The following is a 22,545-nucleotide window of genomic DNA, read 5'->3' as shown; positions in this document are numbered from 1 at the left end:
CCATTGTATGTGCTGTCAGTTTCTCTGAAATAAGCTGGTGAGTCCCAGTATGTGAGCGCTGCTTTCCACTCCCAATAAACCACCTTCCCTGGGCAGTCACTGCACAATCTGTCCCCTTCCAATAGCCCCAGCTAGATGGACTGTCCATGGTGGCAGGGCCACAGGCATCCTCAGGGTTGGGGAGGAGCAGGGGAAATGAGCTGCACTGGGTTCTCTGCCTGCTGGTTGTATTTCTGCTCTGGACAGTCAAGTAAAAATGGAAGTCTTCAGTTGGGTTACTTCTGAAATGTGGAAAAGGCTTCCCCTGTGCTGGGGGGTGGGGGGTGTTCTGAGCTCGGAGTTGCTGTAAAGCTCTTAGCTGCTTGGGTAGGAGATATGCAAAATAGAAGCAGCTGAGATCTGACAAGGGAAACTGACTAGATCCATTGCCCGAGAGGGGGAACACAGTATCAATAGCACAAAGGACCCAGTATCTGTAATGTCTCTAGTAATCTCAGGTGTGACTAGTAATTGGGCTAATTCATGGGGTCCAAAGCCAGAAGGGACTGTTATGACCATCAAGCCTTTGCAGAATTAATTTCCAGTTTAAATATGGAGATATGCCAATCTCCTAGAACTGGAAGGGACCCTGAAAGGTCATCGAGTCCAGCCCCCCACCTTCACTAGCAGGATCAAGTACTGATTTTTGCCCCAGATCCCTCAGTGGCCCCCTCAAGGGCTGAACTCACAACCCTGGGTTTAGCAGACCCATGCTCAAACCACTGAGCTATCCCTCCCCCTGTTGCACTAGAGCATAACTTTAAAAAAAATCCACTCCATCTAAAACTGGCCAGTGATGGAGAATCCACTGTGACTGCTGGTAAATTTGTTCTGATGGTTAATTCTCCTCACTATTAAACATTTACACTTACTTCCAGTCTGAATTTGTCTAGCTTCAGCTTCCACCCACTGGATGGTGTCAGACCATTTTCTGCTAGACTGACTTGTAGAGTGAGCAGCATCCTAACTGTTGGCCAGTTACCTGAACCATGCCCCTTCGCAGAGCTGCTTGGTGGTAGCTGAGTTTTGCTGTCAGTTTAGGGTATTGCCAAGTAAATTCCAGTTAAAGGAGGTTTGGATTCCATGGTGAAAACCTCCATCCCTGCCAACCTGATCACTAGTGATGAGGCCAGGTAAGTAACAGAGGCTAAGGCCTGAGTGGGTGACTTTCCATTTCCTCCTCCCGTAGAAGCTGTGGGGTGTGTGCACTCTCCCCTGGGGACTCAGTTACTAAACACCTGTTTATAGTAACCATTGTGAGCATCAGGCTGGAAAATATCCCCACGGTGCGACTCACTCAGTCAATAGCAGCTGATGCTGGAGCTCCAGGCAGGTGAGTGACTTCCAAGCGTAGGACTTTTTCACTTGGTGTGTTGCCCCTTATACTTTCTCTCCAGCTACTGCATGACTGTGAGGTTCACTAACCTCATGAGGTCTGTAATGCTCTGGCACAGGCTAGGCTAGGCTAGGCTGATGGGCCATAGCTATCTAATGCACAGCCTCTCCAGTGACTATGGGCTTCTCTAGGAGCTATGGCCTCACTGCAGGAATCCCTGGGTGAGTTTCCCTTTCCTGTGCTGTGCAGGAGGCTAGATTAGATCATTGCAGTGATACCTTAACACCTGTGCAGAGCCCTGCTGTATTCTGGGGGGACTGTCACTGGAATGGCTCAGCCACTCTCCCTCCCACTCACAGCCGGGCAAGGCAACGAAACGCCCATAGGTGGTGTGACTGCTGTGGTGTGTGAGGAGTGGGAGCGCTGAGCATGTTGCTCCCACAGCCTCAATAACCTGCGTGTCTGTTCCCAACCCCCTGAGCATGGGCCAGAGCTACTATGGTTGTGAACTGCCTGGCTGTGAGCATGTCAATCTCTGCCCCTTGGTGCTGTTAACAAGAAGGGCGAGAGGGAGTGACTCTGAGAGGTGTAAATAGCAAATCCAGTGCCCTGCATGCCACATGGTGCAGCACTGCCCACCCCACCCCCAGGCTTAGGAGCCAGTTTATGGAGCAGCTAGTGGTGGGTCAGTGAGGGACCCAGCCCCATAACCAGCCTCCTGGACTGTGCTGTGTGTATAGGAGGGGCCACCTCTGGAAGAGGGGAGAAAATCGGGATCATCTGAGAGCTGGGCTGAGAGAAACCCCAAAGCCAAGGAACCAAATTCCGTAGTCTGTGAGCAGAGACTCCCACTGCACCACCTCTGTCTCCTGCCCAGGCTGGCTGCCATGGAGACCAGCTGGGACAGCAGCCTCCACAGCTGGGCCAGGCCAGCCCCAGCTGTGATCCAAGCCACCATGTACTCCAAGGCAGCGCGGCAGGCTGAGGAAACCAGGGAAGAGCTGGAAAAGATCCGGGCGCGGATTGACCATGTGAGCAAACAGCATTTCCATACATCCATCCCTGTCTGGCTGCAAACTGCCCCCGAACGGGGATCCCGTGTTGTTCCCTGCTGGAGCCCTGACCCAAGTGTGGCACAGCTTCCAGCCATAGCAGGGGTGGAGGGGGCACTGCTGCTAAAGGGAGAACTTTGTAGCCCACATGGTTGTGAAAGGAAGCTGCTGCAGGGATGTCTGCCTGAGTCTGCAGAGAGCCTAAGCCAATAGCTCAGAGAGGGCCAAGCTGCCTCACCCATCTCTACAGCAGAGAAAAAGGGCATGCAGGCCTGGCTCCCTACACATCACCCTCTGCTCCCCTCCCTTTCCTCTCCTGCCCCCCAGTTCAGCAGAGATGCTCCTGCTCTCCTTACTGGCTCTGCTCATCCCCATAGGTGAGGGGCAGGCAGCCACCTTCCTGGCACTTTCCCTGCCCGCTCAAGCTGGGATGCTCTCCCCAACCCTAGCAACAGGCCTTGGGCCTGTGGGGGGGGGAGGGGGGCAAGTGGGTCATACCCAGCAGTGCCCCCGGCCTTTGCTGATTAACCCTTTCACTTCCTATCAGATGATCCAGGCCTATGAACGCAGTGAGCAGGTCTCGTCTGCCCAGCAAGCAGCCACAGAGTTTGTGGAGGATGTGGTAGGTTCAACAGGACACAGTGCCTCTCCCCAGGCCTGTTCCACAGGCGGGGAGAGGGTGAAACAGCTGCCAGGGCTGGGCTGCTGCATGGAGAGGTCCCTGCCCCTGCGTGGGGTAGTTCCTGTCAGGGGAGGGGGTGGGGAGTGGAGGCAGGACTGAAATGGGGGGGGGGGCCCTAAGGGCAGTGTAGTAACCAGTCAGATTGGAGGCTGATTGCAGCTCTAAGGAGCCCTCCCACTGCATCCCGCCCCTCCCCCTGGCCCCCAGCTCCATGCACAAAGGGCTTCAGTCTCCTGCCCCCCCAGCTCCATGCACACAAGGCTCCAGTGTCGTCCCTGTCCCCCCTGCCCCACCCATGCACACAGGGCTCCACTGTGGTGATGCAACCCCAGGGCTGGGAGCTCTGGCTAGAGGGTGCCAGGGCGGCTGGTGCCGACTGTACAGAAGCAGAGCCAGGCTGTGTGGCCCTTGGCTTGCGCCCCGAGTGCTGCCAGTGGAGCCCCTCTTCAGGCACCTTGCTGACTCCTCAGGGCAGATTCGCAGCAAACTGTCACATGGGGCTGTTTGTGCATCCTGATAGGCCAAGTGAAAGTGTTCAACTAGGAGAATACCCACCCCGGCAGGAGTTTTGTGAGCGCTAGGTCCTGGTGAGGTGCGAATTGGGCTGAATCACATGTTAGTGAATAACAAGACCCCTGTGAATTGCGGGGAGTCCAAGCCACTGGTTCGGGTGGGTTTTTAGCTCTTTGCCCAGCACTGCTGCAGGAGGTAGTGTGACCTAGTGGAAACAGCACTGCACTGGGTCTCAGGAGACCTGGGTTCTAGGCCTGGCTCTAGCCTGGCCTGCTGGGTGACATTGGTCAAGTCATAACCCCTTGCTGTGCCTCAGTTTCCCCATATGGACATAATGATGCCAACCTCCTCTGTAAAGGGCTTTGAGTCCAGCTGATGGGAGGTGCTGTAAGAACCAGGGGTTGTTATGTTTGTAACACTCCCACGGTTGAGCCGCCCTGAGGCCATATGGCAGAGATGCCAGACACCCGCCTGGACACTACACGGAACGTAGCCATTTGCTAAGGGCTTGCACTGGCAAGCAAGGAAAGCCAAAGGCTCTCAGCCTGGGCTAGCCTAGCCTGGGGAGAGGGCAGAAGGAGGAGTCTGGGCCATGTGCCACTGTCCACCTTGTCCAAACAGCTTTTGCAGGCTGGTGGGGTGGGGCGTCTCCCAACATGCAAATGCCCCTGCTGGGTGAGCTCTGGAGATCTGAGTGAGGCAGAACTGGCCCAGCTGGCTTAGGGGAGAGCCATGGGTGTGTATTCGTTGTACACCCCGAGCATGGGAAGGGGCACACTGTTCTGGTCTCCGTGAGCCCAGAATTTCTCTCCCGGATGCCCAGGAGCAGCTGGTAGCCGTCCTGGGGGACCCCGTGAAGAAGAGGAGATACCAGCAGCAAGTGACTGTCTTCATCGTGGGGTACCAGGAGTCCTGTGGGCAGCGCAACAGCCTCCTGAGCGAGCTTCAGGAGGTCAGAGGGGTGTATGGTGTGCGAGGGTCTGGGGAGAACCTAGGGAGTCCAGAGGCAAACACCATACGCGTGGCAATGCCTCTGTGCAGAGATGCAGGCTCCAGGTTGAAATGGGCACACCTGGGGCCTCGCCCAGTTGGGCCTCGGTGAGCAGATGTCCCCTCTGGCCCAGGACGCATGCTGGACTCTGATCCGAGCTTCTCTCCCTTGCAGTTCTTCAGCTGCTCTGCGGAGCTGGGGCTGGGGGAGGAGAGCCACAACCTGCCCGACGACTTCCCCATGCACATGGACGACGTGGCTGGCACGGTAATACCCGGCAGGCTGGAGCCACTTTGACATCCCTGGGGCTGAGTGACTGGCACAGCCCCAGAGCCCACAATGCACCCTGTCCAGCCCCACATAGCCACTTGCCAGCTAGACAACCCCTTTTTATTGGCTCTTGGAAGTGTCACTCCACTGGTTTGCTTTGGACCTGGCCAGTTGCTCTGGGTTGGGGATGCCCCTGGGGCACTGGGAGAGATTAACCAAGCAGGACCCAACCAGGAGGAGCCAAGGCAAAGGGGGAGAGAGGGGGAGACTCCAGGGGCTTCTCCCATCATGCTGCTGGTTAGTGCCAGCTGGGGGAAGACCATTGAATGTGGGCACTGGGCTGCACTCTCCCCGCTGCAACCCATTTCACCCAGGGCACTTGGCAGCCTGCAGTCACTTGTGGGCACCGTCCCTAGGCCCCTCTCCCATCCCCGCCCCTGCCAGAGGCTGTCTCAGGGGCTGCCCATCTCTGCCGCCAGGTGACAGCGGCTCTGAGCTCGGCCGAGGCAGCCATGTCCCGCCTGGCGGATCTGAACAAGGACATTGTCAGCTACGTGACCAGCGCCCTGGCCACACCCAGCCCCAAAAGGTACCTGCCGGGCAGGCAGCTGTGTCCACTGCAGCCTCCCTGCCTGCTGCTATGTCCTTCTCCCTTATCACGTGCTGCTCCTGGCACCTGCTATCAGCCGTGCTCTTGGGGTGGGTTGAGGAGACAGACTGCAGCAGAGCTGAGACCTCCAGGATCAGGTCTCCCCCACACACAGTTCTGTCAGCCAGACATGGTTGCTGTATTTCCTAGGGAGAGAGAAACTAATGGAAGACAGTAGAAAGGTCAGATCGCCCTATGTCATGCTGTGCCCTGGGCTGGGGGCAGGGAGTCTGGGCCTCCTGGATCTAACAGCTAAACCCCCAGGCCTGTTAGCTGAGGCCAGCTAGCCCAGACAACTCCCGGGAGACCAGCCCCATGCTGAGTGGGTCCCATACAGCAGAGCAGCTCCCCTTCGGAGCAGGCTAGGTTTGACCCCAAAAGGAGCAGTGGCTGTAGCCACAGGGCGGGGGACAGTGCGGGATTTGTGCCGTCCACAACAACCAGCTGGTCCCAGAGACAGGCTGCGAATGTGACACCCCTCTGCCAAGGTGGGGCTGGGCGCAGGGCAGGACAGCCAGGCTGAAGAGCTGGGCTCTGTGCTGAGGCCCCTTGAAACAGGCTCTCTGCCCTGCACGTGTGGTCCTAGTTACTCTACCCTGGAGGTTCCCCCATCTGCAGCTGGGCAGGGGCTGGCCTGGGGCGCTGGCAATGATCGGGCGAGATGGGGTTTGTCCTTCAGGAGCCACAGGAAGCAAGTGGAGAAGGCTGTAGACAAGGCTAAGGAAGAGGTGGTCCAGATCAAACGCAGGCTCCTGCAGGCTCAGGCAGGTGAGGGGCTGTGTCCCACCCCCTGTGACATGGCTATAAGGGCCCAGGCTGCACTGGGCTCCCCAGCATTGAATCTGGTGGCTGCAGCTCTCCACCATGCGCCATGGCCCCCAGCCTGGCCACATGCAGGCCCTGCAGCAAGGCCTCTGGCAGGTGCATGAGCAGCAGTCTCCAGACCAGCCATTACGTGGGTGATGCCAGCATCGGAGCCCAGGGTGCCCTGTGAGTCCCAGCACTCAGCTCTCCTGGCCTCCCACCCACCAGCCTCTGCAGTGGGGCTCCGGATGACCCCCGGCCTGGGGTCTTTGCTGGCAGCAGGCGGTCCCTGCTCGGGGTCCCCTGGGGACACTGCCCTGCACTGCCACCCAAGTGCCTGACAGAAGTGCCCTCTCATGCCTGGCGGCTGTTGGTCTCTTCCAGACCTGGAGATCAAGGAACGACAGCTGAAGGACCTGCAGCAGCTGAGCGAGATGAAGGCGAAGGAGAGCCGGCTCTTCCGAGCCCAGCTGGAGAGCACCCAGGTGGGCAGGGGGGAGGGATGGAGAGCCGGCTTCTGGCACTGCTGCGGCCCACCAAAGTCCGGGGTGGGGAGAGGGACTGTCTTCTCCCTGCTGCTGCCCCACCATCCCCTGGGCCCGGGCTCCCTGCTAACCAGCCCTGCCCTCCCTGCCCGTGCAGAGACGCCTGCAAGGCCTGGAGCAGGAGAGTGGGGCTCAGCGGACCCGCCTGGAAGCTGAGCTGAGGAGCCGGGACGCGTGCATCGTGGAGCTGGACGGGTTCCTGCAGGAGAAGGCATGGTTGCGGAGGGATGCGGCCACCCAGGTGAGGACCCAGCTAGCCCAGGAGAGGAGCTGGCTCCATAGGCTCTGCACCTGGCTGTGCTCGCAGGGCGACTTCCTGGCACTGCACGCTGGCCCGACGGATGGGGAGGAGGGACTCAGTGCCAGGATTAACCCCGCTCCTCCTGTCCCAGTGCAGTGACTGTGCCCCATCCAACCCTGCTGCATGCCCAGGGGGGCTGCTCCCCTACGGCGCGGGGGCTGCTGAGGAGGGGCCACCAGCAGGAAGGGAGCTCGCGGAAGGGCTGGCAGAGTCCATGGTGCGACCTGAAGAGGGGTTCCCAAACCCAGAGGTGAGTCCCCCCGCAATGCTCGATGCCCTCGGCCTGGCCGCACTGCAGACTCTCCCCAGAACTGAGGATCCACCCTGGGTGGGGTGGCCGAGCCGCCCCCGTGCGGGCTGTAGAAGGGGTCGTGAGTTCGGGCGGTGGCTTCTAGTGTCCTCCCCCCATGAGCTTGGGGCTTCTGCCCCTCTGCATCCCTGGAGCGTTACTCCCCCTACTCCCAGCCCCCACATGGGTATTACCCCCTGTTCCCAGCCCCCCTGCCCCGTGTGAGTTAGTTACCCCCATGTTCCAGCAGATCCAGGTCTCTGGTCCCCCTGCCTGTCTCCCTCTGTCTCTCCCTCTGTCACTCCCTCTCTCCCTCCCCACGTCTCTCCCCACCCCCTTCTCTCCCTGCTCAGGACACCTCGGGGCAGCACTTGGAGCAGCCGCAGCCCGTTGGTGGCCCCGTGGCACACTCAGCTGTCCTGGGGCCGGGGGCGCTGGCTGGGCCGACTGGAGGGCACAGGGAAGCTGGGAAGGAAGAAGATGCTGAAGGGGAGCCAGCCACACACCCTGCAGGTACCTGCTGTCCAGGGCTGCTCAGCCCAGCCCCAGCTCACCTTGTGGGGAGGGGAGGCAGGTGGGGGTTGCAGCCCCTGGAGTCCCACTCCCTGGAAGGGCAGCTCTGGGCTGGATCCCTGAACGAGAGGCTGGAAATGCCAGGGGACCCCAACAGCAGCTGCCTTCTCCCCAAGACCCCATTCCCCAGGGGCCTGGCTGCCGAGCTGCGGGGCAGGATCTGGGAGCCAGTCTGGGCGGGGGGAGGATGCACGAAGGCCTGGGGGATGGTACCAGAAAGGTGATGAGATCAGCACAGGGATCAGGCCCAGAGACTCACTGGGCGGGGGGGATGTGACTGAGTGTGCCCAGCCCTGCCCTGTGTGCCCTGGGCTGCATCAGTGCCAGGATGGGCAGCCTCTCCTCTAGCTGGAGGGGTCCAAGGTCATGTCCCCAGGGCAGAGGGGGCAGGGCTCCAGGAGACGCCCAGGCTCCCCTTCCTGCTGCCCTGTGCTGTTCCTGCTGGCAGAGTCCCCGGGGAGCCCAGCACGCCAGGCCTGCATTGGCCCAGCCTGTGGATTGGTGCTCCCCAGGTGAGCGCATGGTGGGGAAGGAAAATGGGTGATTTCACAGCTGGGAGGGGCTGGCACTGCAGGGAGATGCCCTCTGTGCATCAGCTGCCCAGGCCGGGTGACTCAAAACCAATGGGAGTTAGGCACCTAAATACCTTTATTTTGTGCCTGTCTCTGCAGGGGGTGAGAGGAGCCCCAGCTGGGGCACTGCAGTCGGGAATGGCGCGGTGCAGACTCCAGAGGCCTCGGCTACCTGTGAGGTGGGTGCCCTGCTGTTGGTGGGAGTGGAGAGCAGGTCGGCCTTCGGGGACCTCTCAGAACGGCTCTTTCTTTCCCTTCTTGCTCCTGATTTCCTGAGGATTGGGCCTGGGCCCGCACTGCCATAAGAGTGAACTGGCACCTGGTCGGGGGCTGGCACCTCCTCAGGATGGAGATGGGCAGGGGCATGGTGGAGAGGGGGAGAGCCGGGCAAGGGAGCTCGGCCTGCAGCTGGGTCTCAGTCTGAGTGCTGGCTTGTGTCTTCCAGCTCCTGGCCCAGCGCCTGGCTGCCCTGGAGGCAGAGTTAGCTGCAGCCCAACTGCAAAGCCGTGAGGACGCCGAGCACTGGGAGAGGCGCTGCAGGACCATGGCAGCCAAGTGGGAGGAGGTGGGTGTTTGCAGGGCCTGGCATGGTGGGGGATGGGGGCTGGTTCAGGGGGCACAAGATCTCCTGGGGGAAGAGATGAGATTTCAGATTCTCCTGAGTCGCTGCCTGTAACGTTAGGGAGTGTCCAAGCTCCATGGGGCTCTCCAGGATCTATGGGTCCAGGGGGGCTCATTGCTTGGATGCTGGGTGTGTGACAGGGCTGGGCATGGCCCGGGCAAGCCCTCCGAGCCGGGCGTGCTCCCGTGGGCACGCATTGCCAGGACTGTCCCTCACCAGGGCAGCTGTGTGGCCAAAATCAGCACCTGCCCTGTGTGCGGAAGGTCAGGCTGGGGCGGCCTGGGACCTGCCCTGTGTGTAGAAGGTCAGTGCTGGGGCGGGGTCATCTCTCCTGTGCTCTAGGAGAGGCAGAGATTATTGCAGCACACATGGCACCCAGTGGAGGAGGCGCAGCACCTGGAGACGATACGCTCAGCAGAGACGGCGCAGCACCTGGAGACGATACGCTCAGCAGAGACGGCGCAGCACCTGGAGATGTCCCAGATGGGGCATCCCATGAAGCAGGTGGCCGTGGTGCAGCCAGCACAGGGAGGGGAGACAGCTCAGCAGGTGGAGACAGTGCTGCAGAACCTGCCAATGCAGCAGGTGCAGCCAATGCAGCAGGGGGTGCTGGTGCAACTGGTGCAGCCAGTGCAGCTGGTGCAGCAGACACAGCCGGTGCCGCAGGAGCAGCTGGCTGAGCGAGTGGAGACAGCCCCAAAGGTGAGGTGACATCGCATGCATGGTGGTGGGGGGGTGCAGCAGCTCAGGGCCGCCCAGGGGGGCAAGTGGGGCAATTTGCCCTGGGCCCTGCAGGGGCCCCCACGAGAATATAGTATTCTATAGTATTGCTACTTTTTTTTATGGAAGGGGCCCCCGAAATTGCTTTGCCCCAGGCCCCCTGAATCCTCTGGGTGGCCCTGCAGCAGCTGTCTGGCAGAGTGGAGGGGGCAGGGCAGTGACTTGGTGTGAGCTGATCAGAGGAGCAGCATGAGGCTGAGGTGGGGGTAGGTGGGACAGGGACAGAGCAATGGGCTAGGAAGGGGATTTCAGCAGCATTTTGAATGGGGCTGGGTGAAGCGAGGGGGTGGTTGGGAGCCTGGCACCGTCACTGCCCTTTCCGGTGTGCCGGGGTTGGCACTGCTGCTGCCATGGTGACTTTGAGGATTCTTGGTCTGATTTCCAGATGTTTGCAGCTGGATCGCAGTTGACTTTGGAGGCCAGAGGTTTCCCTGAGCTGACTCTGCCCCCCATCCCTGCTGGAGGAGCCGCTCCTTCCCCAGGGCCCACCAGGAAGGGGGGCGCTCCCAGAGTAGGTGAGTGGGACATATTGCAGGCAGCCTTCACCAGCCCAGGCCAGGCAGGCACTCAGGGTGATGCTAGAGAGGGACAAGGACACCTGGCACAGGCATGCTGGGGGGCAGTGCCCTCAGCTGATGTCGCTGGGGGGTCTGCCTGAGAGTGCAGGGTTGGGCCCATCATGCCCATGGCTTGCCTTGGGAAGCCAGCTCTGCCCGTGTATTGTAGGGTGGGTGGTGCCCCCTTGGCGTCCCATGCTGTGTCTCTGGGCATGTTGCCTTGTAGCAGCGAGGCCCCTGGGGGTGAAGGGATTGCTACTGCCAGCAGCGAAGGGAGCTGACCTCCTTGAGCTTGGGCAGCAGACAGCAGAGGCCTGTCTTTGGGGAGCAGGCGGGTGGGGGTTCTAGGCCCTGGTCCCCAAGTGCCTGGGTGGCTTTACAGGGCAGGGCAGGGGGTGTTGTCTACGGCAGAAGGATTTGCTCTGCCATGCCCAGGCAATGCCCCCGCGATCACAGCCTCTGCTTGGCACCGTGAAGAGCCACGCAGCCGTGGGGGGAGGGGATGTGCCCAGCCCACGGGGGGTCCCTAGCCCCTCCCCCCACAGGCACTCATGCGGGTATGCCCAGAAAGGAGCCCTGCTGTGCGCTGCTGCCTGGAACGGTGCCCGCCCAGTCCCTGCCCTTCCATGGCCAGGAGTGACCCTGTCTCCACCTGACCCAGGTGCTTCCCCGGATGCCCTGTCCCAGTCCCAGGGCGGGGCAACCCCAGCGCCTGCAGCGGGACGCCGTGGAGCTGACAGCTGCGTGGTGGCCTTCATAGAGTCCTTGCGGGCAGGGCTTATGGCTAAAGGTAAAGCCCCCGGGAACGGGGGGATGGGCAGCAGCAGCCCCCGGCGTGTCTGTCACAAGCCGGGGTGCACAGGCAGGCAGCGCGCTCCTTATCCGGCAGGCAGAGGCCCTAGAGTTAAAGGGAGCAGCCTGTTCCTGGGACCCTGCCGCCCCACCAGGCTAGTCCTGCCTGGGACTACCTGGTCCTGATCTGGCCCCATCTCCATTCGATGTATTTACCCTCACAGCCTGGGGCAGAGCCCTGGCCAGCTATAGGCCACATAGACGGTGTAGTGGGCGAGCTATTGGTAAATCTATCGATGGTAATGCAGGGAGCAGAGTCATGGTTACTGCAGGGCAATGGGCACCAGAACTCCTGGGTTCCAGCCCTGGCTGTGCCATGTGCTGCCTGTAGACCCCAGCCAAGTCACTGCCCCACTGTGTGGCCCAGGGGTGGCGAGGCTGAGCTGGTGCATGTACAGGAAGCACTTTGGATGCTCCCGTAGCCTGTAGCTTGCTGCCTCCGCCTCTGGTGGCTGGACAGTTTGGGGCAGCTGGGCCTTGGCGCTGCTGGCCCTGCCCTCCAGCTCAGGCAGCAGGGGCTGTGGTTTTGGATCCAGCGGGTCTGGGCTCGGGCCCTGCCGCTGCCCCATGTGCTGGTGCCCTCGGCTGGAAGGTGCCGTGCAATGATCGTTCCTGAGCAGCTGACTCATTAGTGCTTGGATTGCAGAGCTCCACGTGCTGGCTCGGCTCCTGGACGGCCCATGTGGCGGGCTGATGACAGCGGCCCCTGAGGACGCAGCAGGAGCTGAAATCCACACGCTGCTTGGGAACGCTACCCTAGGTATGGGACTCGCCGGGCCTGAGACTCTCAGCCCGGCATGGCAAGGCTGCCCCAGGGCTCTACGGCACTGGGTGCGGTCTCCAGAGCAGCTGACTATGCTCTGAGATCCCTCCCGCCTGGTGCTGCTGCTGCCTGCATTTGGATGCTGCACATTCAGCCCTGGGCTCTCTCATGCGAGCATCTTGCTTTAGGATTCACTCCCCTGGGTGACCTGCCCAACCTTAACTCACGGCACCAAGACACTGTTGCCATGGGGACTTAGTGTTAATGATCCTGGTATGGTGATACTTAGGGCGCATTGCGCTGGGGCTGTAGAAACACAGCCGACTCCGTACAGCACCAAGCACAATGTTCCACTTTCCGGGTGTCACAAAACCGAGATACCTCGGAATATCCTAGGGCATCTCTGATAGCTCTGGATCACTAGCTGTGTATTCGCTGCTTTTACAACCTGGACCTGGCACAACTGCCCAGCTGCTGTACAAATGGGCCCCTCCTGCAGGCCTGGGGATGGAGGGAGAGCAACAGACAAGATCAGCTTCTGCGGCTTTCAGTTTTTTACAGCTTGCTTGAAGGTATAAACGATAATGACAAGATGCTGCTCCAGCCGCAGGACGTGATGTCAGATCAAGGGGGAGCTGCGGCGCCAGCCCTGGGAAAAGGCATTGCCCTGGGTGGAGCAGGGTAAGTGGTTGGGGGGGCGTCGTCTCAGTTTCCGAGCTCCCTGCTGCCGGGCACAAAGTCCAGCTCCCCAGTGCTCCGTGGGACCAGGTGCCTCACTGCTTACCCAGATCTTTCTCCCCTTCATTTCAGCCCATTGGCTCTGGACCAGCGCCCTGTAGGAGGGCACAGCTCCCATGCTGTCCCGGTAAGGGAGCTTGGGAGGCCGGGCTGGGCAGTACAGGCCTTGGACTGGCTGAGCTGCCCTTGGCGTGCGTCAATGCAGGGAGCTGAGGTGGCATGACGCCTCTCAAGCTGCGATGAGCAGTGGGGGTATGAACACCCAGCATCCACCCCCAGGTCTCTGAGTGTCCAGCCGCAGAGGCAGCCACACAGCTAGCGATGCCTGTTGGTCACTAGCTGGCCAGCTCTTGTGCTCAGGATGGGCGCTCCAGTGCATGTCCCGGGGCATGGCTCAGCGCTGGTGGAGGGAAGAGCGCCCCCGTGTGGTGGTTCACCATTGGCTGCAGTGGAGCTGCGCACACCCTGCTGGGGGAACTAGGCCCGGGGGCTAACCAGGGCTGGCTCTAGGTTTTTTGCCGCCCCAAGCAAAAAAAATAACAACCTCCAAGAGCGCAACTGCCAAAGCAAAAAAAAAAAGGTGGCTGGAATTGTGCCACCCCAACCACATGCTCGGTTTGCTGGTGCCTAGAGCCAGTCCTGGGGTTAACCGTCTCCTGCCGTTCTTGTCCAGCTAACCCAAGGCCAGCTGATGAGCGCAGGAGGGGGGCTGAGTCCCAGGTCCGAGCCTGGCAGTGCCGGGGCCCAGAGGAGAGTCCCCAGGGTCCTGTTTACTCAGCAGGATGAGCAGCACAACAGACAGGTGCTGAACCAAGGCGTATGCAGAGGCCGGGTGCCATGGGGCCTGTATCAGGTAGGTGAGCCTGCTTTGAGACACCAGCCAAGCCTGGAGGAATGGCTGGAATCACCTGCTGGCACCTCCCCTGGCATCCCTCTGCTTCCTGCATGGCACTGAGCTGCTTTCGCTCACGGCCTCTAACCATTGGCAACGGGAGGGGCATTTTCCCTTCATCTGGGAGATGGGGTGGCCGGAGATGCCCACCATTTAAATAGGGGGGAGGAGGAATGTCAAACTGCTCACACTCAGATCTGAGCGTGATAATCTCTCCGGGCAGCTCCCTGCCCTGGGTCAATGGCATTGCACCAAATGGCAGATGAGTGAGTGGGGCCCATCAGCTCAGAGAGGCCAGTCTAGAATGTGTCTCGGCCCTTTCATCAGAGCGTCTCCAAATACCTTCCAAATCCTCACGCCTCCAGGGAGACACATGAGTCCCGGGATTCACATTTTATAGATGGAGAAACTGAGGTACAGCGAGGCCACCCCAGGAGTCCATGGCAGTTTCCACTCCCTGCCCTGTGCTCTGGCCACTAGACCCATGCTGCCTTCAAGCAGGAAATGAGCCCTGTGCCTCACCCGGCTCCGGAGAAGGCCAAGCTACATTTAGCCCATGAGGGCTCTGCCATGATTCCTGGGTGGGCCGCCTAGAACAGCATCTGAGCTGACTACTGGGGTCTACTGCAGACCATAGGGAGGGTGTAATGGAGTCCCCGGGAACCCCAGTGTAGAGACAACAGGGCCATGCCTGGCGGCAGTGGTGCTCTGTTCAGGGGCCATCTTTCCCCGCAGGACGCCAGCCTGCTGATGGGGGGCTTCCGATGGCTTCGCCGCCAGAGGTTCGAGGGCCTGGTGAGGGGTTACCTAGCTCATGTCCGCATGAAGGAGGCAGAAGAAACCTTGGAGCAACTTCAGGGCAGTTGTGGCTACGTGAAGGCGCAGAGTGTGCTGGGGCGACTCCGAGCACTGAGGCAGCAGGTAGGGCTGGCTGGGACAGCTCTGCAGCCCCAATCCCTTCGCTCCCTGGCTGAAGCCCAGAGGCGCTTTGCTCTGAGCGGGTGGGTCAGTGGGTCTGTGGCCAGAGGCAGCTAGCAGGGCGTGGATGAGCTGGGGGGTCCCTTTGGAGCGTGAGGGTGCTGGCAGTGTGTGTCTGCATGGGCTGGGAGCATGCTGGGTGGTTGGGATGTTGGCACTCCGTGCTCTCCACACTCACCCCACTTCGGTTTCCTCCGTGTCCCTGGCAGAGGCTCCAGCGCTGGCGGGGCGAGCGGCGACACAGCTGGGCAAGGCAGCTGCAGCTGGCAGAGCTGCTCAGCGAGACACTGGGGCATGTGGAGGAGCGTTCGGGGCTGTTCCTGATCCAGCCTGTGCTGCCGTGGGCTTGCCGGTAATGCCCACTCACACCCAGATGGGGGGCAGGGCAGGGATCGGCCCAAGGGATCCCCCTGTCTGTTGGCATTGCTGGCTCTGGCAGCAGGGAGTGGGGCAGCTGTGGGCCCTCGTCCTGCCCACCGTCCTCCTCTGGGCAGCTCCCACTTCCAAACCAACCCCCCGGGGTCCCTCTTGTTCCAGCCTCCCTTGAGATCTCTCCCCATTTTCCTTCAACCCTCCCCCCATTGCTGCCCCCTGGGAGGTGGGTAGGTCTGGGCACCTGGATCATCCCCCAGCCCCCTCCCCTCCTGACAGCCTCCCCGGTGCTTTTTCCCGTCTGCTCCAGGCCGACCACACTAACCCCTCCTGGAAGGAGCGACGCTCGGCCCCAACCCGCTCCCAAGATGCTGGTGCCAGTGCCGATGGGACAGGTAGGGTCCTGGCCCCCCCCGCCCAGGACTAGGCTGGGCGATGTCTGGAGGGACTAGGGCTATCAGTGGGCTACCCCAGAGAGGTTCCTCGCCCTGGGGGGGCCCAGCGCAGCCTGTGCACATCGAGGGTTTGGGGTCCCTCTGCCCCTAGGGGGAGGGTGCTGCCTGCATTGCCACTGGCCTGGCTGGGCCACATTCATCTCTGGAGTAAGTGCAGGAGTTCAGTGTTGCTCCCCCAGATCCAGGCATGGGGCAGAGACACAGAGCCCAGAGGGAGAGACAGTGTTGCCCACACAGGATGGAACTGGCAGACTCAAGAGGCTACAGCTCCCCTGTCTGCCCTCCGGCCTTCTCTGCCCCAGTTGTTCCTCACTGGGTCCCCCTGCCACAGCCCTTCCACGGGGGCGAAGGGAGAGGCGGGAAGCTCTCTGCCCTGGAGCAGCAATGAGGTGCCTGTGTCTGACTGCAGGAACTGAGCAGCCCCCTGGCCATGCGGGGTCTCCAGCTGCACGGCCCAAGGGAGGCAGGGCCCCCCAAGCTGTGGAGCTTCCCGGCACTGGGGGGCAGCGGGGCTTGGCCAGAGCAGGACTTGGCGCAGCCAAGCCCACTGGTGATCACCCCGCGGCTGCTGGAGATGGACCTCAATGGCTACCTGCTGCAGGAGCGCCAGGTGAGGTAGGCAAAAGAAAGAACCACACCCCCAGGCACCCCTCAAGGGGCCCAGAGCCACCACTCCTCCCCTGCAATGTCCCCTGCCTCAGGGGTATCAGGCTACCATTCTGTCTCTCCCTCACCCCCGAGGAGCCTGGGGCTGTCCCTCCCCCCGTGCAGTGCCGTCTTCCCATTGCCAAGAGCTGAGCGCATTGCCCTGACTGCACCCCCAGAGCTGAGTTGGAAATGTGCCACCAAGTAGCTGGGGCGGGGGGGCTCTGCAGGTGACTCAGGCCAATGGGCAGCTTGCTTTGGATGCCGACCTGCCCCCGGGGGCTGGGCTGCTTGGCCTGTCACAGGTTTGGCTCGATGCCCCAGTGGACGTTGCTGGAGGTTCTGGCTACTTCTGGGGTGCAAGCAGAGCCCCCTGCCCTGTCCCATGAGCACCGAGTGACCGGAGTGTGTCACTAACACTCAGGCCACAGCTAAAACTGGGCAGTGTCCTGCTTGGCCCAGGCTGGGTCCCTGCATATCCCATGAGCTAGGACCCTGGCGTCCATGCCCCCAGTCCCAGGGCCTCGTGCTGCTCCCAACGCTCGGCCCATTCTCCCCATGCCTTGCAGCAGGAGGAGCCAGCCTGGCCCAGGCCCAGCCAGTCCCAGAGCCAGGCCCTTCGTAGCCTCGCTGAGGAGTTTCCTTCCCGTCCGACGCGGCGTGGCCCTGATAGGCCCCAGCCTCTCGGAGAGGCCGTGAACACCCAGCTGTGGCTCCAGATCAGTTCGTGATCCCATGGGCACATTCCAGACTCCAGGACACAGATGGAGAAACCATCTATTGGAAATCAGCTGGCTGGGGAAGGATCCCAGCCAATCACAATCCAGAATGGCCCCCTGCATGAGCACCCCCATGACCCCAGCCCACACCCCCAGCCCTCTGCCCTGTCCCCTGCACTCCCCCACAGCCCCCAGCCCTGACCCCGCACACCTCCACAGCCCCCAGACCTGTCCCCTGCCCCTTCACACACCCCTGCCCTGCCCCCACCCAGTCCCCTGCACCCCACACCCCAGCCCCTGCCCTGACTCCATCCCCACCCCAGCCCCTGCACTCCTCACACACACCCAGCCCCTGCCGAGCCCTGCACCCCTCACATCCCCAGCCCTGACTCCACCCCGCAGCCCCTGCACCCCCTCACACACACCCAGTCCCCTGCCCTGACTCCCGCCCCCTCACACACCCACAGCCCCCTGCTCTGACTTCTGCACCCCCACACACACATTCCCACCTGCACCCCTAACAGGAGCTGCCCCAGGTAAGCGCTCCACACCCCACTCTCCTGCCCCAACCCTGAGCCCCCTATCTCCTAGCCAGACCCCGCACCCCAAAGTTTTTTTACAAAACGCTCTTATCCAAAGCGCTTTACGTTAGCTAATGGTACAAACAATATTTGGACGGATCATTAAGTGGTCCGTTGAGACCCTCCACAATTTTCAAGTGGTCTGTGGAAAAATAAGTTAGACTCAAGAACAATCAAGGTACCTCACTTTATTTTCATTTACTTGCTATTACTTATAGGAGGAGGATGAAAAAAAAAATGAAAAACAGGGGGAGATAAGAGAGAATTTTCTTTTTCTTGGCTAGGTCCCAAGGAGGGACCCCAAAATGAAGCTGAGCACAGGGCCGGGGGGCCCCACTAATTCTAAATCCACCACTGGCTGTCACGTCACCTGGGCTGGGGCTACTGTCTCGACTGATCCCGTCTCCAACCTACCTGGGCAGTACAGCAGACATGGCCCTGCCCACTAGCTCCTCTCCACTCCCTAGCCCACCCACCACTTGCTTCCCCCCACACCCACTTAAACATGCTTGCTTGCCCCTCCTTCCCCCCCCCGCCCCCCGGCTTTTCTGGCAGCCCTGTTGCCAGGTATCCAGTTTTAGACTGGAAACTCCAGTAGAAAACAGGACCTGGGTGTCCGGTTAGCAGTGCTGACTGGAAACTAAATGTCCGGTTATAGGAGTAACCACATTAGCCTCCACTCCTCTCACTCCCAACACCCACCCCAGAGGGCTGGAAGAGGAGGGGCAGCTCACTGCAAAGAATGGGCTAGAACCAGGTAGGTACCTGCTCTATGTGGGCGGGGGGGGGGTTCTGTTTTCTCCCTTCCCAGCCCTGCTGCGCTTGCAGTTTACCCCTGGCCCCTCTCTTGCTCCTAGCTCCTGCCCCACTGTGCTTTTGCCCCTGGCCCCTTTTGCAATTATTCCCCGGGGGGGCACAAATATGTTTGGCGCTGGGCCCACAAACAGTTAATCCGGCCCTGCCTGCGGGGTAGTGTATGGGCCGAGCTGGAGCTGTTCGGAACACTGCAGCCTGACCTGGCTAGTGGGGGTTCCTGTCTGGCTAATTGGGTTAGTTGGGGTTAGCTCTCAGGGCAAAAACAAGCAAGAAGGGAAAGAATGGCTCCAGCACAGCCACTGCTCAGGGAATAGGGTTTAAAATGGACTCGTTCTAGGGGTGGGGGTTGTTTGAGGGGACCTAAGCAGAGAGACACGCACCCACTGAGCATGTCTGAAGAAGCTAGGCCTGCCGCAGCTACCCTGGGAGGTGGTGAGCCCTGGACTTAGACGGCTGTTTTACAAGCCTTGTTCTCAGCATGGTTTGTTCCTACCATCCAAATAAACCCGCCTTTGGTTCACCAGGCTGCTGAGTAGTGAGCAGCCAATGCCCAAAAGGAAGAACCGCAGGGGCTGGACTCAGGCAGACCTGCTGGGTAAGCACAGGTGATCTGCTGGGTGCTGTAGCTCAGGGACTGGTCTAAGAATGGAAGACTCAATTGATTCTCTCCCTACATAGATAGTGCCAGACGCCTGGCACCAGAGGGGTGCACTCAGTGAAGCCAGAAGGGGACAGAGGCACAGCTAGCCCTATTACTGTGATGCAGGAAAGTGGTGCTGGAACTTTGCGGGGCTAGGAGGTCCATAGTTCTCCCACTTTTTGAAAGTGGATGGGTGGCCCCTGCCCCTCCCTTAGGCCCCCACACCCCAGCCAGGCCAGCATCAGGGATGGCCAGGCAGCTGTGTGGAGCCTGGGTCCCTCCACCTGCCCTGGGGAGCAGGGACACACAGGGGCTGCTTTCAGCCCACTCCGGGGGGGCGCTGGATGGACTCCCTGGCCCTCCTCTGGCTTCCAGCTTGGCCAGGAGTGGGGCCTCCAGGGGAAGAGGAGGAGCGGGGTGAGGGCTCCCAGCCCCCCCAATTTTGGGAAGGCTCTGATTCCCTTGACGCAGGGCACTTATGGATGTGGACACTCGCTGGGTTAGTTAAGTTTTGGTGAAGTTGTAGGTTAGGAGAAAGTAGAACTGGGCTCACGATGGATGGCTTCCAGGAGTGGGGCGGTAGCATGACCTCTGCATGCAGCATTGGAGAGACCAAGTCTGGTGTCAGCTCTGGTGTCCAAACCTCAAAAAGGCGGTTAGAAAAATTGGAAAGGGTTCAGCAAAGACTTGAAAGAATGAGTCAATAGTTGCAAACGCTGCCTTTATCTCCTCTTGGAAAACTAACTAGACTGAGCATCTGAAGTCAAAGAGGTGACTTGATCATGGCCTTACAGGTACCTAGAGAAGATTTCTGCTCAGAGAAGGCTCATTGATCTAACAAAGGCGGAACAAGAGCCAATGTCTGGAATCTGAAGCTAGACAAATTCAGACTGGCAGTAAGGTGCGAATGTTTAAACACGAGGGCAGTTAGCCATTGGAACCACTTACCAGGGACGTCCTGGCAGGCTGTAAAGGAAGACCAGGTGTGTTTCTAAAAGATCTACTCAAGCTCAACCAGACACTATCATGTCAATTCAGGAATCACTGGGTGAGAGTCTCTGCCTGGCTTATGAGGGAGGCCAGACTCGATTACTCTAATGGGGCCTTCTGGCCTTAAATGCTATGAGTCTTGAGTGTGGAGGGGCTAATGTCTGGCCAGAATAAGCACAGCAGGCCTGTCCTCCCAACATCAGAGTTGTGCCATTGACATCCGGGGGAGCAGGATTAGGCCCATAAGAAGCACTCGCAACATTCTGTTGTTTATGTCTTTATTAGCACTGCCAATAACTAGGACTCAGAAAAGTCAGAAATAAACCCCTGGGTGGGAAAAGCATTCCATTAGTGCAAAGGGAAAGGGAAGGTGAGAGGAGAAATGGACTATATCCTTGGTGCTGGGCAGGTTAGGTGATAATACACTGGGCGTCACAGCTGGGAATCCCTCCATTCAGAAGGGTTAAGAACAGTGTATAGTTCAGTATAGTCGTCAACATAATCATCGTCATTAACGTCACTGCTGTCATCAGGCATAGTGGGGCGTGTGATTGATGAGCGATCATCTTGGAAAAGAATGCGCTGTGGGGAATTCTTACTGGATGAGAGACCAGTTAGGCGGAGAATGCGCTGTGTGGAAGAGAGAGAGATCACTGACTGGTCTGGGGGGATCTGAGATGGACACTAGGGCTGGGGCAGCAACCGTTTTAGTTGGGGCTATGGGCTTGCTGCAAAGAGGGAGCAGGGGATGTAAGTTTGGCCACTTACACCCTCTAGAGTTGAAAGGTGCAATCAGGTCTTTGGAGAAGGCACATCATACTGTGAAGTATCATTCCCTCTCATCCCCACCCCCACCACTGTTCCTCCTGCGTATCTAGGCTCTTACTGTGCCCATCACCAGGGAGTCTGGCCAAGAGTGGCCATCCTAGTCCAGAGCAGCACCTGGACGTTGGAACACAGGAAGATCTGGAGGGCTGGAAAAAAGCTAATGTTCTGCCAATATTTTAATCGGGTAAATGGGATGATGCGGGTAACTATAGCCCAGCTGGCCTGACATTGCTCCCAGGCAAAGTCGTATATGTGAACTTTGGACATTTGACTTAGCACTGCATGACATTCTTATTAAAAAAATCAGCATTACACAAAAACATTGTAGCACCCAATAAATGGCTTAAAAACTGGCTAACAGAACCTCAGAAAGTACTTGTCACTCAGGAATCATCATCCTCGGAGGTGTTTCCAGTGGGGGTCCCACTGGGATCTGGTCTTGGTTCAATGTTATTTAATCTCTTTGTCCAGGACATGGAAGGAAATGTCTTCAATGGTTTGGCCATTTTTGCATGGGTTCTGGATGCCCCATATTCCTCCTTCTCAGACCCTCCCACTTTTCTCTTTATCCCATGACGCGTTGGCCCAGGGCACATCCCACTGACATTTTATCATGGGGGCCCTGCAGAACCAGGGCGGGAGCTGGCACGAAATGATTATCCAAGCCAGGCTGGTAAATGTGCCTGTGCAGTGGTACCAAACTGCAAAGGCCACTCTTTAAATGGATGGTCCTCCACTTGGCTTGCGCTCTTTGGCTGTAATTTCATAGCGTGTCCATCAGACACACCCCAGCTGGGCTGTACCGCTGTGGTGTCGCAAAGTGCCTCTAAACACAGTTTAGCTGGCCAGTTGAGCAGAGTTATGGCTGCTTTGTGTCATTAGAGCGTGCCTGTGAACCTGACTCACATATATTGCCCCCTTCACTCCCCTCAGTCTCCAAGGGTCGCCAGACCCCACACCTGGGGGCAAACTCAGATAGGGATCTGTGTAGCCTCATTTGTTACAAGGGATGATGATGGAATTCTGTTGGGGCTGCTACTCACCAACTCCAGGTTTCTGTTCTGCAGTTGTGTGATGATCTTCTCGTGCTTCCTCTTCTTCTCTTGCTCCTCATATTCCCTCTCTTGCATCTGTCGCCGGACCTCTCTTTCTTTGGCCTTGTCTTCAAGCTCTCTTTCTTTGGCCTTGTCTTCAAGCTCTCTCTGGTGCATGCGTTCCTTGTGCTGTCGTTCTCTGTCCCGGTCCTCATGCTGTCTCTTCTTCTCTTCCTCCGCGCACTGTCTTTGTTTCTCTTCCCTCTCATGCTGTCTCTTCTTCTCTGCCTCCTCGTTCTCCAGCTTTTTCAGAGCCACCTTTGTGTATAAACCATCTGGGTTATACTTTCCTTCAACTCCTCATGTATCAGACATCCAGGGCCTGGTGCCTCACTGCCCTACACCCAGTGATGAGCTGCCAAAATATTAACAACCGGTTCCCTCCTCCTCACCCCATGAGGGGTCATGCCCCCACCAACTCCTGTCCCATCCACCCCCCTTCCCTGTCCCCTGACTGCCCCTTGCTACCCCATCCAACCCCTTCTCTCATTCCTGATGGCACCCTGGGACACCTACACTCCATCCAACCACCCCTTCTCTCTGTCCCTTAACTGTCCCTGGAATCCTTACCCCTAACTGCCCCCCCACCGCCCCATCCAACCCCTGC

General features: G+C 59.3%; 2 protein-coding genes across 5 annotated transcripts in view; one reads left to right on the top strand and one right to left on the bottom strand.

Moving 5' to 3' along the window:
- Positions 1-2,222: 2,222 nt before the first annotated feature.
- LOC120373433 lies at positions 2,223-8,588 on the top strand. The gene is made up of 11 exons (XM_039491833.1): positions 2,223-2,406; positions 2,975-3,049; positions 4,446-4,574; positions 4,788-4,880; positions 5,363-5,472; positions 6,212-6,300; positions 6,721-6,821; positions 6,979-7,122; positions 7,274-7,432; positions 7,825-7,984; positions 8,557-8,588. The coding sequence occupies exons 1-11, from the start codon at positions 2,263-2,265 to the stop codon at positions 8,586-8,588; spliced, it is 1,236 nt and encodes a 411-aa protein (XP_039347767.1). The 5' UTR covers positions 2,223-2,262.
- Positions 8,589-22,029: 13,441 nt separating this feature from the next.
- The window catches only part of TERB2 (telomere repeat binding bouquet formation protein 2), a 40,970-nt gene continuing 40,454 nt past the window's right edge, over positions 22,030-22,545 (bottom strand). For all 4 annotated transcript variants that reach the window (XM_039490865.1, XM_039490866.1, XM_039490867.1 and 1 more), the window contains exon 10: positions 22,030-22,196. The gene's annotated coding sequence lies outside the window, so the exon portion shown is untranslated. The remainder of the gene's footprint in view (positions 22,197-22,545) is intronic.

Source organism: Mauremys reevesii, linkage group 10 (genome assembly GCF_016161935.1).
Source record: "Mauremys reevesii isolate NIE-2019 linkage group 10, ASM1616193v1, whole genome shotgun sequence".
Taxonomy (NCBI): Eukaryota; Metazoa; Chordata; order Testudines; family Geoemydidae; genus Mauremys; species Mauremys reevesii.
This window is presented reverse-complemented; position numbering and strand designations above follow the sequence as displayed.

What these genes read in the sequence shown, in the direction of transcription:
- LOC120373433 (XM_039491833.1), top strand. Translation starts at nt 2,263, where the DNA reads ATGGAGACCAGCTGGGACAGCAGCCTCCACAGCTGGGCCAGGCCAGCC. An exon ending in GCCACACCCAGCCCCAAAAG is followed by an intron (nt 5,473 to 6,211) that starts GTACCTGCCGGG and finishes TTTGTCCTTCAG; the next exon opens with GAGCCACAGGAAGCAAGTGG. An exon ending in AGGGGTTCCCAAACCCAGAG is followed by an intron (nt 7,433 to 7,824) that starts GTGAGTCCCCCC and finishes CTCCCTGCTCAG; the next exon opens with GACACCTCGGGGCAGCACTT.